Source organism: Neovison vison, chromosome 5, assembly GCF_020171115.1.
Source record: "Neovison vison isolate M4711 chromosome 5, ASM_NN_V1, whole genome shotgun sequence".
NCBI classification, from domain to species: Eukaryota; Metazoa; Chordata; class Mammalia; order Carnivora; family Mustelidae; genus Neogale; species Neogale vison.
Genome location: NC_058095.1, coordinates 57,215,177 through 57,229,974, shown reverse-complemented (window position 1 = coordinate 57,229,974; position 14,798 = coordinate 57,215,177). Strand labels below are relative to the sequence as shown.

The window sequence follows — 14,798 nt, the reverse complement described above, 5'->3', positions numbered from 1 at the left end:
CAAGAGATGATCGGTCTCGCGAGATCTCTCGGCAACTTACAGAACCGGAAATAACGTGTAGATCTCTTCCCTTTTGCGGCCATCGCTGAGGCTCCTGTGGGTGAGTTTTGGCCTTGTAAGCGCGAGAAAATCCACGGCCATCCGTTGGCGGGCGCGATGTCTTTTGACCCCGGGGGTCCGATACTCTCCCGGCGGACGCATAGCACCCAGGGAAAGGGGCCGTAATGGTCTCCATCTGTATTCCCACAAGCCTGAGGGCCGCCGAGCTTGGAAAGGGAGGAGGAGCGGGGGGTTTGGGATCCCCGCATATCGGCTCCTGGAGGGGAAGCGTTCTCTGGAGATGGAGGCAAGTCTACTAGGTGTAGTTGCTTAGAGATGGTCTGGAAATAGTTACCTGGTAAAGCCAGGGAACTTAGCAGGCCGCGCTCGCCCAGGAGAAGGCTTTTTGGACCCGAGATGCGCAGCCCTGCCCAGACTTGGGGACGGAGGAGCCGATGGGTTTTTGTGGGGAGCTAAACGCGCTCGCGCCCGGGTCTGTAGTGGGTGGACGGTGGTCGGTCTGCAGAGTGTGATGTTGAGTGAGTTGTGGGTCTGCGTTGCCTTCACGCATCAGGGGTGCGAGTCGCGTCTTGACTACCCGGTGATGCAGGAGTTGGAGGGTGTGAGCTGAAGCAGGTGTGTTACTGATGGGGAATTACTATCGTTATTATTTTAGACTATTTATTAGCACACGCAGAGGGAGAAGCAGACTCCCCGCTGAGCAGGGAGCGCTCCGCGGGGCTCCGTCCCAGGACCCTGGGATATAACCTGAGCCGAAGGCGGATGCCTAAGGGACGGAGACCCCGGGCTCTCAGGAATTCTTTATCCCATCAACAAATACAGAAAATCCCGCGGTAGACTAGGATCGTTCCCGGGGTTTCTGACCTGCCCACCTGGCAGTGGTGCCGTTACCGGTTTGGAAAGTGGACTCGACCGTGGTCCCTTAAGGGCTGACGCGGCTTCTGACTTTCCTCTTCAGCCGAGATGAAGTTCAATCCCTTCGTGACTTCCGACCGGAGCAAGAACCGGAAGCGGCACTTCAATGCGCCGTCCCACATTCGCAGGAAGATCATGTCCTCCCCTCTTTCCAAGGAGCTGAGGCAGAAGTACAACGTGCGGTCCATGCCCATCCGGAAAGACGACGAAGTGCAGGTCTGGAGCGCGCGGGGGTCTCGGCGGAGCCCGCACGCCGGGACCGGGAGAGGGATTGCGCTCAGGCCGCGATGCGCCTGAGACGTGGCTCCCAGAGCAGGAGGGCAGGAGGGAGCCGTAAAGTCAAACAGGAAACCGTGTCAGTCGGCCCAAGCACCAGAATCTGGGCCTAGTAACCGGAAGAAGGGAAGTGGTTCCGAACCAACGCACTACTTTGTGAGGCGCTTTTTCTCGGTGCGGTTGGTCAGCAGAGATGCGTGTGAGGACCAGTTCGGGCTCTGTCCGAGTTAAAGCCCAGATAGGGGAGCCCTCCCTGGACCGTAGTTTTACGTGGTGGTTTTATGTTTGCCTGTGGACACCTTGTCAGGTCGATTCAAGTGAAAATTTCTGTATGTGTTTGCTTAGCTGTAACCTGCAGCTGGGGATGACAGGATCGAGGCCCAGCTCTAGAGCAGCGTGTGCCTGTCGCCAGTATTGATGGGGTTATCGGGCGTTTAGGTAAAAGGCCAGTCTCCAGATGGCCGTGTGGGTTGACACCCACCGTTGGTTACCACTGTACTAGTGCCAGATTTGTCAGTGCTTTCAGGACGTGGTCTTGGCTTTCAAGATTTTTTTTAAAGATTTTATTTATTTATTTGATGGACAGAGATCGCAAGTAGGCAGAGAGGGGGAAGCAGGTTCCCTGCTCAGCGGAGAGCCCAATATGGGCCTCCATCCAGGACGCCAGGATCATGACCCAAGCCAAAAGCAGAGAGGCCTTAACCCACTGAGCCACTCCGGCACCCCTCAAGGTCTCTTAATGTGAGAAAATCTGCAGCTGGAAAGAAACATCTGTGCAGAAGCACTTTGGGATGCTTCCAGAGTGACTGAGCATCACTGGGACTCGGGGGTGGGAAACTGGACTTTGGGAAAGAATTGGTTCCCACACATCCTTGCTGCTGCCTGCCCTGACACTGGGTTGGACACGTTAATGGGTTGTGAATTTAGTCTTGTGGCCTCTTGCCTCCTTCGACGCGGAGTAAAGTTCCTTGTTGTCCACCTGCTACGAAAGCCAAAGTGGGGTTGTGTTTTAACCTTTTACCAAGCCCGCGGCTGCTTGTGGACCACCAGTTGATGGATGTGCTGTCCATCACCGGATTTATATGGGGACATGGCTTATTTGCAGGTTCAAGCCAGAGAGAATTATTGGCACGTTTCCGCTAGCAGTCCTGTCTTTGAAAATTGAAAGGTCTCACAGATCTGGTCGAGTCAGTGACGTTTAAGTGATCTGTAGCTTTCCTAGTTCCCAAGGTTGATTTTTTTTTTTTTTTTTAAGATTTTGTTTTTATTTATTTGACAGAGTTCACAAGTAGGCAGAGAGGCAGGTCGGGGGGTGGGGGAGCAGGGAGCTGAGCAGAGAGCCTGATGTGGGGCTCGATCCCAGGACCCTGAGATCATGACCTGAGCCAAAGGCAGAGGCTTAACCAACTGAACCACCCAGATGGCCCCCAAAGGTTAATCTTAATATTTCTGTTATTTTTGAACATAACGTTTAGGTTGTGCGAGGACACTACAAAGGTCAGCAGATTGGCAAGGTCGTCCAGGTCTACAGGAAGAAATACGTCATCTACATTGAACGAGTGCAGAGAGAGAAGGCGAATGGCACAACCGTCCATGTGGGCATTCACCCTAGCAAGGTAGGTGTTTCTGAGAGTGCCCGAGAGAAGAGAAGGAATTTACAGGAGGTGTTGGCAAATGTGGTTGTTTGTTCGCAGGGCCCTCCCAGAGAAATAGAATCCCTGATTTTAGAGGTTCTAGAAACCAGTCTTAAAAGCCAACACAGTATTTGAATGGAGTTCTAGAAATCAGGCTGAAATTTTTTATGAGATCAAGGCATCTTGACCAGTCATGATGTATATTTAATGTATCTTCTCCTCAAAAGCTATGGTGAACAAATCTTAAAATCCAGGAAATAGGGTAATTTTTCTATTAAATGGAGCTGATACCCTGTTCATTCTCAGTATTAAAGCTGAGTAAGCAGGGACGCCTGGGGGATTCAGTCAGTTAAGTGTCCAACTTTTTGGTTTTGGCTCAGGTCGTGACCTCAGTGTCCTGGGATTGAGGCCCCCAAGTGGGGCTCTCCACTCAGCGTAGAGCTTGCTTGAGATTTCCTGTCCCTGTGCCCCTCTCACTAACGCACTGTCTCACTCCTGCTCGCTCTCTCCCCCATCCCTCTAAAATAAATAAATAAATCTTAAAAAGTAAATAACACTGGGTAAACAGGATGTCAGTTCTACAACCCTGTAAAGTATTAAGCCATTTACAAATGGGGAAAAAACCGAAGCCCACAAGCTAAGATCTCATGGATAGTGGTAGTGTCTGAGCCAGCATAGAAAATCTGGTCTGTTTCCTGTGCAGTTCCCACGGGAACTTGGATGTGAATTCTCGGATACTGTAATTTCTTGCTTCTGGTTTTTAAAAGATCTTATGATGCTGCCATAAATCTGTTTCCAAACTACAGGAAAGTTGGAAGGATTGGTGTGGCAATACTCCTGCATCTCTTTCACTTGGAATTCACTATTAGTGTTTTCCTGTGTTTTCTTTACCTCTCTTCCCTACCCCCAGTGGATTATCATTGTGGTGATGCTTCTCTCTAATTCCTTTAGTATGTGTCTCTTGAGAGCAAGGACTTTGCTGTTCTCTGGCCTTCACCAGTCCTGTGTCTGTCCCACCAGTAGATCAGCTACTATCCAGGTCACCAGCCCAGTGATAGCTTTTTGGTCTTTTCCAGGTAGCACAGCGTAGGATGTAAGTTTCCTTCACTGGGGCTCGGTGATTGTCTTTATCTCTTTATTTCAGTCTAAGGACTTCAGACCTCTAAAGGCAGAGGACTCTGGCCCGGACCTCAACACCCAGTTGCCTGTTTTGCATTTTAGCTTGAATTTCTGATGGGTAACATCAAACCTAATGTGTTCAGACTTATGATTCTGTCCACGGTTTGCCACCAACACAGCAGCTTTGTCCTCCCAGTTGCTCATTTTAGTAGTGGGAGTAACAGAGTTGTAGTCTTTCAGCAAGATTAGTGATTATGATGCAATATTGTGTATATATCACTACTGCTGATCATATCTGTAGGACTTAAAAGTCTGTAAGTTGCTTTTTTTTTTTTTAAGATTATTTATTTGACACACAAAGTGAGATCACAAGTAGGCAGAGAGGAAGGTGGGAGGCAGGGGAAGCAGGCTCCCCACTGAGCAGAGAGCCCGATGCGCGGCTCGATCCCCATCGATCCCAGGACCCTGAGATCACAACCTGAGCTGAAGGCAGAGGCTTTACCCACTGAGCCACCCAGGCACCCCAGTTTGTAAGTTTATACCTTAACATCTGTCCTGTCTGCTATCCCTGGCTGACCATTTTAATCTTGTCAAAAGTTGACTTTTTACAATAGTACCTATCCCTGCCATCATACAGTATTGGTCTGTCTGATGTCTCTCACCATAATGTGCTCAAGGTTTCAGGTGTCTGAGTGTAGCCTAACTTTAGGGCCTTGTTTGATCACCCTATAGGATTTAGCCCCTGCTCACCAGCATATTATTAGTCTCCCCCATATTACCTGTACTTCTGTATATCAAAGTCTGACATATATCCACGTCCTTTGTTTTCTCACTCCCCATATCAAAGTACAGGCTCTGTGATGGCAGAGATTTCTTTTTGGTGCTTTTGCTGTGTTCCCAAACCTGGTTCAGTGCTCTTTGCCCCTGTTCCTCGCCTTCCTTCACAAGACCTAAATTTACCATCACCTGGAGACCTTTAACTATTAGATTTGTCTCAAGAAGAATCTATACTCTGGTTTTGTGAAGCTACATTTATAATCCAACTTGTTTCTCAAGTTACGGTAGAAACATCAATGTGTATGACTTGATTAGCTTGTGAAGCTGGTAACTCTAGAAGTGTTTTGTTTCTCTGCAGGTGGTTATCACTAGACTAAAACTGGACAAAGACCGCAAAAAGATCCTGGAACGGAAAGCCAAATCTCGCCAAGTAGGAAAGGAAAAGGGCAAATACAAGGAAGAAACAATTGAGAAGATGCAGGAGTAAAGTAGTCTTCTATCTGACTTGAAATAAAAACTGTTAAAATGAAGAGCCTTTGCTTTGTGTGGGGCTTGGGGATAACACCCCCCTGCCAGCCGGTGGGTTTTCCGGGAAGTCGGGTGGCATTTGCTACTGGAGGCAGGTCCCCCATCCTGGGCCTTGACTGTGCTAAAGAAAAATACTATCTAGGTAGAGGGGGTTTTCCCATTTGAGCACCAACTCTTTAGTCACCGAGAGTAATGAGATTCCGCTAACATAGTGGGGGTGTCTCCCTTATTAGAGCAGGCAGTAATTGGGGGGGCATCATGGCTCACTGAGGAAAGCCCAGATAGAGACCTGTGGGCTACCGCCGAACCTGCTATCTCCCTGCTGCTGGGCGACGACTATGTAGGTGTGCTTGTGGCGTGCTGCATGTAAGTGACACTGCTCACGTGCTGGGGCTTGGGTACAAGCGAGGAGCCACTGCCCCCAGCTGTGCTCATCCTTTACCGTAATCTCGCAGGCGCTGGTGCCACTCGGAGTGCCAACGCGCCAAAACCTCAGAGCGCAAATGCTTACGTTGCAGCTCGAAGTAAACGTTCCTGTGAAACGTTGGTTCCCGGGGCTCCGTGAAGAGGCGCCAGCCTTGCTCCTTTCCCAGGAAGCTTCTAGATGCAGAATGAGGGATGCAGCTCACTTTCACTTCCAGACCGCGGGCTTTGCAACAGCGCGAGGGACAGGGTCAGCTGCTCGCTCTGCCAAGGTCACGCGTGGGCAGGCCGCAGGTACCCCCAGCCCCAGGGACCGCGGAAGGACAGGCGGCGAAAACCCCTAGCGCTACCCCGTCCCTCCGGGAAATTGAAAAGATGCCCGGCGGGGGCGGGGCTTCCGGCCGGCGCGGAGCGGCTTCCGGTGCGGGCTGCGGCGGTGGCGGCGGGGGAGGGGAGGACGGGCCCCCGGCGCATCCCCCTCACAGCCGAGGCCTCCGGCCTGGGTTTGGCGGTCGTCGATCCTCCCCGCGTCTCCCGGCCTCGCTCATTGGTTCACCCCTGAACTCGCCGTCCTCCCGGGGGTCGGGGGCGGCGATCGGTGGGCGGGGCTGGGGGAGTGCAGACGAGCCTGGGAGGCGGGGCGGAGGGGGCCGAGCGGGAGGGAGTACAGGGAGGAAGGCCACGCGCGCAGGGGAGGTGGCGCCCGCAGCGGGTCTCCCGGAGCGGGCGGGACGTCTGTCCGGGGATGCGGGGAGGCTCTGCTAAGTGCTTCACCTGCGTTATCCCCACGTCTGCATCAGGAAACCAGTACGTCCCCCTGTTGTGGCTGAGGGAGCTGAAGCCCAGTAACTCCGCCCGGGGCAGGGACACACCCCTCAGCCCTCCCCTTGCCGGCCTCGCCCCTGCACCTGCACGGGGAGCGTCTGCCTACCGTCCTCTGAGCATCTTTTGTCTCGCTGGATCCTTGGCCGTCTGAGGGAATACCGCCCGGTAGAGGGATCAGCGCCTACCTGCGAGGTTGTGTACGCCCGAACCAGTCGACGACGAACACAAGATCAAGTGCTCCAGAGACCGGGCTGTCCAGAGAACGGAGAGGTGGCAATCGGCTGGAGTCGCTGGACGCATCAGGAAGGCGGCTGAGTTCACAAGACCAACGAAAGGGCCTTCCAGGTCTGGGACGCCGAAGCAAAGACTCACAGGTGGGTGAGGACGGGAGATGGCTCCAGCTTTCCCTAACCAAGGTCATATATCCGTAGTTACCCCGCCGTCACAGACCGCGTCAGGAAGCTCGACATGGTTCTTTCCTGCTGCTGTGGAACAGGTGCTGAAAACCGAGACGACCGCAGGGAGGGACAGATAAGTTGGACACGTTAGTAGAGCGCTTAGGGATGCTGGGAACAGGAGAGTGCGAGCTCTTCTAACCCGACCTGCGGCCAGTTGTTGCCAAGCAGCCAAGCTCCCAGGATGGCCAGATCATCCCCTTTTCCAAGAAGGGCAGCCAAGATTCCTCTATGAAATCCCATCTGTACCTATAGGTAAATCGTTCTCATTTCTCAAAAAACAAACACTGATGGACTAACCAAAACAGGTCCGCAAATATATATATATAACGCAAAATATGGCGTTTCCTAGCATATTGTGAGGACCGTATCTCAGATGAAAGGCTGAAATTTTGCATCTTTTCACTATAAATTACTTCCAACCTGTCTTCATTCTTTTATAGGATGAATTTGAAGCTTTTACTTCCCTTGCAGTCCCCTGAAGGGCCTCAAATAGCAGCCAGGGCAGCCACTCAATTAGAGCTGCTGATTTCAGGGAGGAGTCTGGAAAGTGCTTTCCTGGATCCTGCTGAATATCTCGTGGTCTCTTCTGAGGACCTTTGCCTGTGGGATGATAACATATTCCTTTTAAACGTGATTAAATGATTAAATGTGACTGGTAGGGGCACCTGGGTGGCTCACTCCATTAAGCATCTGCCTTCAGCTCCGGTTATGATCCCAGGGTCCTGGGATAGAGCCCCACGTCGGGTTCCCTGCTCAGTTGGAAGCCTGCTTCTCCCTCTGCAGCTCCCCCTGCTGTGCTCTCCCTGTCAAATAAATAAAATCTTATAAATAAATAAGTGTGACTAGTAGATGAAACAAACTGGTTTATGTACTGCAGAACTTCTCAGAGCTTTTATTTTTAAAAAAAGATTTATTTGAGAGACAGTGGGCGCTTGTGAGCAGGGAGAGGGGCAAACGTAAAGAATCTCAAACAGACTCTGCTGCGGAGACCCACGTGATGGACCCTGAGATCACCACCTGAGTTCAAAACCAAGAGTCATACGCTTAATCAACTAAGCCACCCAAGTACCCCTCTGAGCCTTTAAAATGTCCATTTACACTGAGGATCTTGAGCTCACACTTAAACAGCATTTGCAAACATTCTATTTCTTCAACACTGAAATGTATGTTTTCCACATATATTAATCTGGATGTGTTCATTTAACGTAGGTCCTCTGTTTTTTCCCCTCAAAAAAAGTCATCAGAAAGTCAGTGGTTTTGTAGTCAGCAGAGTCTTAGAATCAGGAATGTTCTGTGGTCAGCCAGTGATGCTGAGCACGAGAGTTTGAAGCATTTTTAGTGGAGAACCTTCCAAACCTCAGCTTAACTAAGACTGTTGCTCAGAGCTTTGAAGACTTTTCAACTTTCTCTGCTTTCCAGGGTTCTGCCCTGCCTCTCGGCTCTCCCTCCGATGGTGGCATCCCATGGATTTTATTTTCCCCCCTATTGCCATTATTCCTGTTATCATCACGTGAACTCTTCCCCTGGCCTCATTGCCATCCTACAACCCGGAGTGGTTCTAAGGAGTCTCAGTTGACTCTCAAGTTCTCTCCCTGAGGAATTCTCCCATCTTGGAGGGGTGTGGACCAACCGGAGTACCTCTTTTTGGCATAACGAGCCCCTGACAGACCTCTCTGCACATAGGTAGAGTTTTTCCATTTCTGGAAACAGACAGACCCTGCTGCCTCTAGTCAGAGCCGTCAAGCCCGTACTGGAAGGGGTCTCCGGTCTTGGAATGCCCAAGTTCATTTGGACTTTCTCCTTTGTTCTGGAAATATGTGGGCCTCAGCTCAGGCAGAATCAAAACTAGTCTAGGCCTGCAGACCTCCCAGGAGGGCAGAACTTGTTTCCTCACCCACGAAACTGGACTCCTCTGATTGGATAGGAGACCATTTATTACTTCTTCTGCCTTCCTTGTAACAGCCACATGATCACACTCCGAGTCACTGATGCTGGCGTGCTTTCATTCCTGGTACCCTCTACTGTCTCCCCCAGTCCTGCTGCAGCCACTCCTTAGCCCAGGCCCCGAGAATGGTCCCTGTGGCACCAGCTGGTGTCATTTCAAGCGGTAGCAACATCTGAGGATACGCCAAATGTGGCCAGTGTTTGAGAGCCTCTGGGAAGGCCTGCTGCATGGACACGATGCTGGACGGTTATGAGAACGTGGTCCCTCAGGGTAAGGACTCAGTCTTCACTCACTACTCCTGTGTGCCGTCACCAGGGGGAAACTGTCATTCAAAAATTTCCCAGCACTTTCTCCTTGATTCTCCTAAAATGCAGACAGACTCTTCGGCCCCAAGAAATCGATTACATTGATTGTGGAAAAGCTAAAAAAGCCCCTTCCTGGGGCTCCTGGGTGGCTCAGTGGGTTAAAGCCTCTGCCTTCGGCTCAGGTCATGATCCCAAGGTCCTGGGATCAAGCCCCGCATCGGGGTCTCTGCTCGGCAGGGAGCCTGCCTCCTCCTCTCTCTCTCTCTCTCTGCCTCTGCCTACTTGTGATCTCTATCTGTCAAATAAATAAATAAAATCTTTAAAAAAAAAAAAAAAGCCCCTTCCTGGTGCTAACTTCAGGTTCAAGTTTGCGGTTATCATGGTGCCTTCCAGCAACATTCTCCCATTTATTTATATTATTTTAAAAGTTACTGAGGGAGAGTGTCTGTCTACTGCCTGAAGCATTTCCATGTATCCTCTCTCCTACTCATTAATAAATAAAGACCAGTTAACTAGGTTTCACTTTATGAGCGAATAGTTTCATTCTCTCTGTTTGCCTAAAGTCTAAAATTACTACATATTTCTATATATATCTTAGTAACTTTAAATTCTCTTGACACACTCGGGTTTTGAGCAGTCTTGGTTGCTTTCTAGTTGCTTTGTTCTGTTGCTGCTTTTATACTATTCCTCTGTGATCTTCCTTTTCTGTGGTGGTCTTCAAAAATCAGATGAAAAATGACGAACTGGCAGGGAAAGTCTCCCAGAGGGAATATTGGGGATTTTAACTCTGTTTTTTCTTTCCCTGTCTTAGGCTCCTTCTTACAGTTGTCCACGATGCCCCAGAAACCTGGAAACGACCCTCCTCATGTGTCCACTACAAGTGACACGGAAACGGAGATATGTCACATGAGAGAAAAGTTTCTTGCAAGTGTGACCAAGTTAGTTGAAAGCAAAAGTTACAACAGTAAGGTATTTTCCAAAGAAAAGTACTTTCAAACGATAAAGGAAGTCAAAGAAGCTAAGGAAAAGGGGAAGAAGTCCTCGCGTGACTACCGCCGTGCGGCAAAATACGACGTGATCTCTGTGCAAGGCACAGAGAAACTGATTGAGGCGACCCACGGAGAACGCGACCGAATTCGGTATTACGTGCATAAGGAAGAGTTGTTTGACATTCTCCATGATACACATCTCAACATTGGGCACGGCGGGCGGACACGCATGCTCAAGGAGCTACAAGGAAAGTACGGGAATGTCACCAAAGAAGTCATCGTCTTGTACCTGACGCTCTGTAAACAGTGCTACCAGAAGAACCCGGTACCCAAGAGAGGTCTTGCCCCCAAGCCCATGCCTTCGAAGGACACTGACTCCAGGTGCCAAGTTGAGGTCCTGGACATGCAGTCAAATGCCGACGGTGAGTTCAAGTTTATCTTGTATTACCAGGACCACTTAACCAAGTTTATTATTTTACGGCCATTGAAAGCGAAGCGGGCCCGTGAGGTGGTCATTGTCCTCTTGGACATCTTCACGATTCTTGGTACACCTCGTGTGTTAGATTCTGGCAGTGGCGTGGAGTTCACAAACCAGGTTGTGCATGAGCTCAGTGAGGTATGGCCAGACCTAAAGATTGCCTGTGGTAAACAGCGCCCTGGCCAGGGCCCAGGCTCCCTGGAGCAAGTCAGCCACGATGTCAAGAACATGGTAAGGGCCTGGATGCAGAGTAACCGCTCACGTTGCTGGGCTGAAGGCCTGAGATTCGTACAGATGGCGAGGAATCAGCTGTTTGACGTGTCCCTGCAGCGAAGTCCATACGAGGCAATGTTTGGTTTTAAGGCCAAACTCGGGCTGTACTCTTCGCACTTACCCCGGGAAACTGTGGCCATCTTACAAACAGAAGAGGAGCTGGAAATTGCTGAAGAACAGCTAGAGAGTAGCCTTTGGATGGGGCAGGAAGAAAGGACTGAGGTTGCAGCAGACAGATCTGATGTGGACGAGGACCTCGATCCCACCACTCCAGAAGCAGCAGAGCCCAGCACCTCACAGGGGGCCCCATGTCTCTTTTGCTGGTGACCAGGCACCTGCCGAGTGGGCGCCATATGGCCCTTGGGGAACTACCACCAAATTCCCTGGGGAAAGGAGCTTGAAGGGTAGACCTTCCCATCAGTCAAATTGTCCATGGAAGTCCTTGCTTGAAGGGGCAAACCTGGTGAGGTCTGTGACCTGGGGCTACCATGACAAAGGACCGCAGTCTTGGCAGGCTAGAACAGCAGGAATTTACCCTCTCGTCCTTCTGGGGCCAGAAGTTCAGAATCGGGGTGTCAGCAGAGTCTGCCTCTCCTGGAGGCCCTGAAGGAGAATCCATTCCGTGCCTCTGGCCTTTCTCTGATGGCTGCTTGCAATCCTTGGCTTGTACAAGTCCAGTCTCTGCCCCATCTTCCTGTGGGTCTCCATGTGTGTTGTCCTTTTCCGTCTCTTAGAAGGACCCATTGGATACCAAATCCATGTCATTGGGTTTAAGGCCCACCCCATTTGAGGGTGATCTCATCTCGGGAGCCTCCCCTAAATTATATTTACAAAGACACTTTCCCCACTTTTCCCTAGTCTCAGGTACTAGGGGTTTGGCCCTGGGCATAACTTTCTGGGAGACAGAGTTCTACGAACTACGGAGTGTGTTTGCCTGCAGGACGTGAACTGATGGGGTCTTACCAGTGAAGCTGGTGGGGGTGCCCTCCCTATTTCTAGTACGCATTCCTTCTGCCAAATCCTGCTCCTCAGACAATATCCGAAAAGACAGGGCACAGAGGAAAAGATGGAGATGAAGGACAAGTCATGAGAGAAGATGTTGACCCAGCACACCCTGGGGACTGGCCACCTCAGCACCTGCTCTCTAATTCCTGCTTCAAGAAATACCATAGGTGCCATCCCGGCTCTCAGAACAGCATGTGCAGGGAATGGTGTGACCTGCCTGGAACGTACTTTAAAAGTTGGCCAGAATTAAGACATGGCTAGGGTTTCAGTCTGAGTCTGCCAGTTGTCTCTGCCTTAAGAATAGCAAAGCATGTCTTTCTGGAACGGGTCAGTACATTCCAGGAAGTGACCAGTCGCCAGGGACTCTGGAGCAAAGGGCAAACATGGGCCAGATGTCCCTGCTCTGGCCAGAGGAGACTAGAGCAAGGGCCAGTCTGGGTCATGGTTCAGGGTAAGGAGAGCTGACCTGGAAAAGGAGAAGGACACTGCCTTGGATCTGGGTTCTGCTGTGTTCCCATGGCCGAGACAAAAGCCTAGCCCACTGGAGATGTTCTGGGAGGATCTGTCATGGGAACAAATAGTTCTGCAGAGGTGACCACAGGAAGGAGAGGGGTCTGGTCTTTATTCCCCCGTGCATCCTTCCTGCGTATCCTGGAGCCATTCAAGCCCATTCTGATCACTCCTGGAGCCAGTTCCCTCCTCCATAAGGGGCAGTACCTACCCCTACCCACAGAAGGGACAACACTGCCTGCCTCACAGGGTGTTGTGAGAACCAGAGAGAAGATGTGGGAAGGGCTTTGTCTAAACGCTGAGTTAGTTGTCCTTGCTACCAGCGGAGCCCATCCCCCACACGAAAGCTGGAGGCCTCTGCCCTTCCTCTGCTGGTTAAACAGTGGTACCGGGAGGCTACATGATTATTATTAGAAAGGAGGTGACAGCACCTTCCAACTTGTTCCGGGGGAGGGGGGGAATCCTGTTCCATCCTTGGCAGGGACCTCACTCTGCACTGCTCCTTTGTTACTCACCCTGGCAGGGTCTGGGAGGCCCAGCTCAACTCATGTTACCAACACTCTTGCTGACCTACTGCCTCGTGGTTGCCAGGCAAACCAGGAACCGCATTGTGGACCCGGGCAGGGGAGAGGTGAGATGAGGCACAGCGTCCCCCGCCTGTCCCAGGGAGGGGCTGCAGAGAACCCAGGTCTCCCCAGCTGCTGCATCTCCACTCTTCCTTCCCCTTTTCCTTCTTAATGCTGGTGGTGGGAGAAGAGTTAGAGGTGTACACTGAGACCTGCTGTGGCCTTACTCTGCATTTCAGCATCTGGAACAGAAGCTTCCAGGGTCCCACCAGCTGCTTGCAGCATGCAAATGTAGTTCATGTGCGAAACTGAAAACTATCACCACCATCACTCTAGAAAACCAGGTTTCACATATATCTCTGGAAAAGTTGGAAGATCTAGCCACACCAGGCCTGCATCTTTGCATCACAGCGGAGTGGATCTCGGTGGCAGCCCCCAGGGGGCAGTCTGCGCATGCATCCTCCAGTCCTCCAGGTGGCCACTGTCAGGCCCCCACAGAATACGGCCAGGTGCATTTCTGTGGCCGTTGCTGGAGAAAGGCACGTGAAGTCAGAATATGAACCAAGGCCAGAAACCGACTTCTGTTTGCTTTGAGAATTTTTGATAAAAGTGGCATTCCAGGGGCGCCTGGGTGACTCAGTGGGTTGAAGCCTCTGCCTTTGGCTCAGGTCATGATCCCAGGTCCTGGGCTCTCGGCTCAGCAGGGAGCCTGCTTCCCCTTTTCTCTCTGCCTGCTTCTCTGACTACTTGTGATCTCTGTCTGTCAAATAAATAAATAAACAAATCTTAAAAAAAAAAAAAAAAGAAAGTGGCATTCCACATCAGTGGGAGGGGTGGCATTACTCCGTTAATGTGTTTAAGGAGGGAACACATGAAGTCTGATTCCGAAACAGGAAAAGAAACTACAAAAGTATTGGGGAAAATGCGGGATTGTCGTGATCTAGGAATGGAGAAAACCTTCCTAAGCACTATAGGAAATTCAAAAGCTGTAAAAGAAAAAGCTGGGGTACCTGGGTGGCTCAGTGGGTTAATCCACTGCCTTCAGCTCAGGTCATGGTCTCAGGGTCCTGGGATCGAGTCCTGCATCGGGCTCTCTGCTCAGCAGGGAGTCTGCTTCCTCCTCTCTCTCTCTCTCTGCCTGCCTCTCTGCCTGCTTGTGATCTCTCTCTGTCAAATAAATAAATAATATCTTTAAAAAAAAAAAGCTAATACACTTGCTCTTCATGAAAATCTCAAACATCTATGGAAAATCCTGATTTAAAAAGTGAACAAAGATAAGTGACACTGGGAGAAAATACTTGCAACACCTAAAACATCCTCATATTTTAAAAGTTTGCTTACAAATGAATAATGAAAAGAGGAGCCAACAGTGAGCGAGCAGAGGCTAACAGAAGGAAAAGAAACGGGTAATGCTTCATGTGTCTGCGTGTACCTGCTTTTTTTTGTGTTCGAAGAACCCCAAGGCTGTTTGTTTCACAAAACAGACTCAAGTTATTTGGGAATCTTAATGTTCTCCACTGTGCCCATGGGAGAAGAGACACAAGCCTAGTGATCCTGTCTTGATTGGACAAACCTTACCGATAAGGAGCTACAGTGATTACTAGGTTATTTTCAAGACCGCTGTACTCATTTCCCACAGCTGCCACCCCACAATGAACTGGGGGGCTGACATAACAGAAATGTATCGTGTCACAGTTCTGGAAGCCAGAAGT

The 14,798-nt window shown here is 50.6% G+C and overlaps 2 protein-coding genes and 1 long non-coding RNA gene across 3 annotated transcripts; all 3 read left to right on the top strand.

The window, feature by feature from the left end:
- On the top strand, positions 1 to 5,311 carry RPL26 (ribosomal protein L26). Its single transcript, XM_044249059.1, has 4 exons — positions 1 to 100; positions 1,019 to 1,191; positions 2,727 to 2,867; positions 5,140 to 5,311. The coding sequence occupies exons 2-4, from the start codon at positions 1,024 to 1,026 to the stop codon at positions 5,266 to 5,268; spliced, it is 438 nt and encodes a 145-aa protein (XP_044104994.1). The 5' UTR covers positions 1 to 100; positions 1,019 to 1,023; the 3' UTR covers positions 5,269 to 5,311.
- Positions 5,312 to 6,416: 1,105 nt separating this feature from the next.
- Positions 6,417 to 7,692, top strand: LOC122906744. Its single transcript, XR_006384604.1, has 3 exons — positions 6,417 to 6,902; positions 6,989 to 7,267; positions 7,456 to 7,692. It is a non-coding gene; the product is annotated as an uncharacterized LOC122906744 (long non-coding RNA).
- Positions 7,693 to 8,143: 451 nt separating this feature from the next.
- On the top strand, positions 8,144 to 13,734 carry KRBA2 (KRAB-A domain containing 2). Its single transcript, XM_044249058.1, is given in 5 exon segments — positions 8,144 to 9,043; positions 9,045 to 9,082; positions 9,085 to 9,138; positions 9,141 to 9,230; positions 10,077 to 13,734. Coding segments are annotated over 5 exon segments (1,500 nt in total). The 5' UTR covers positions 8,144 to 8,981; the 3' UTR covers positions 11,333 to 13,734.
- Positions 13,735 to 14,798: the final 1,064 nt, after the last annotated feature.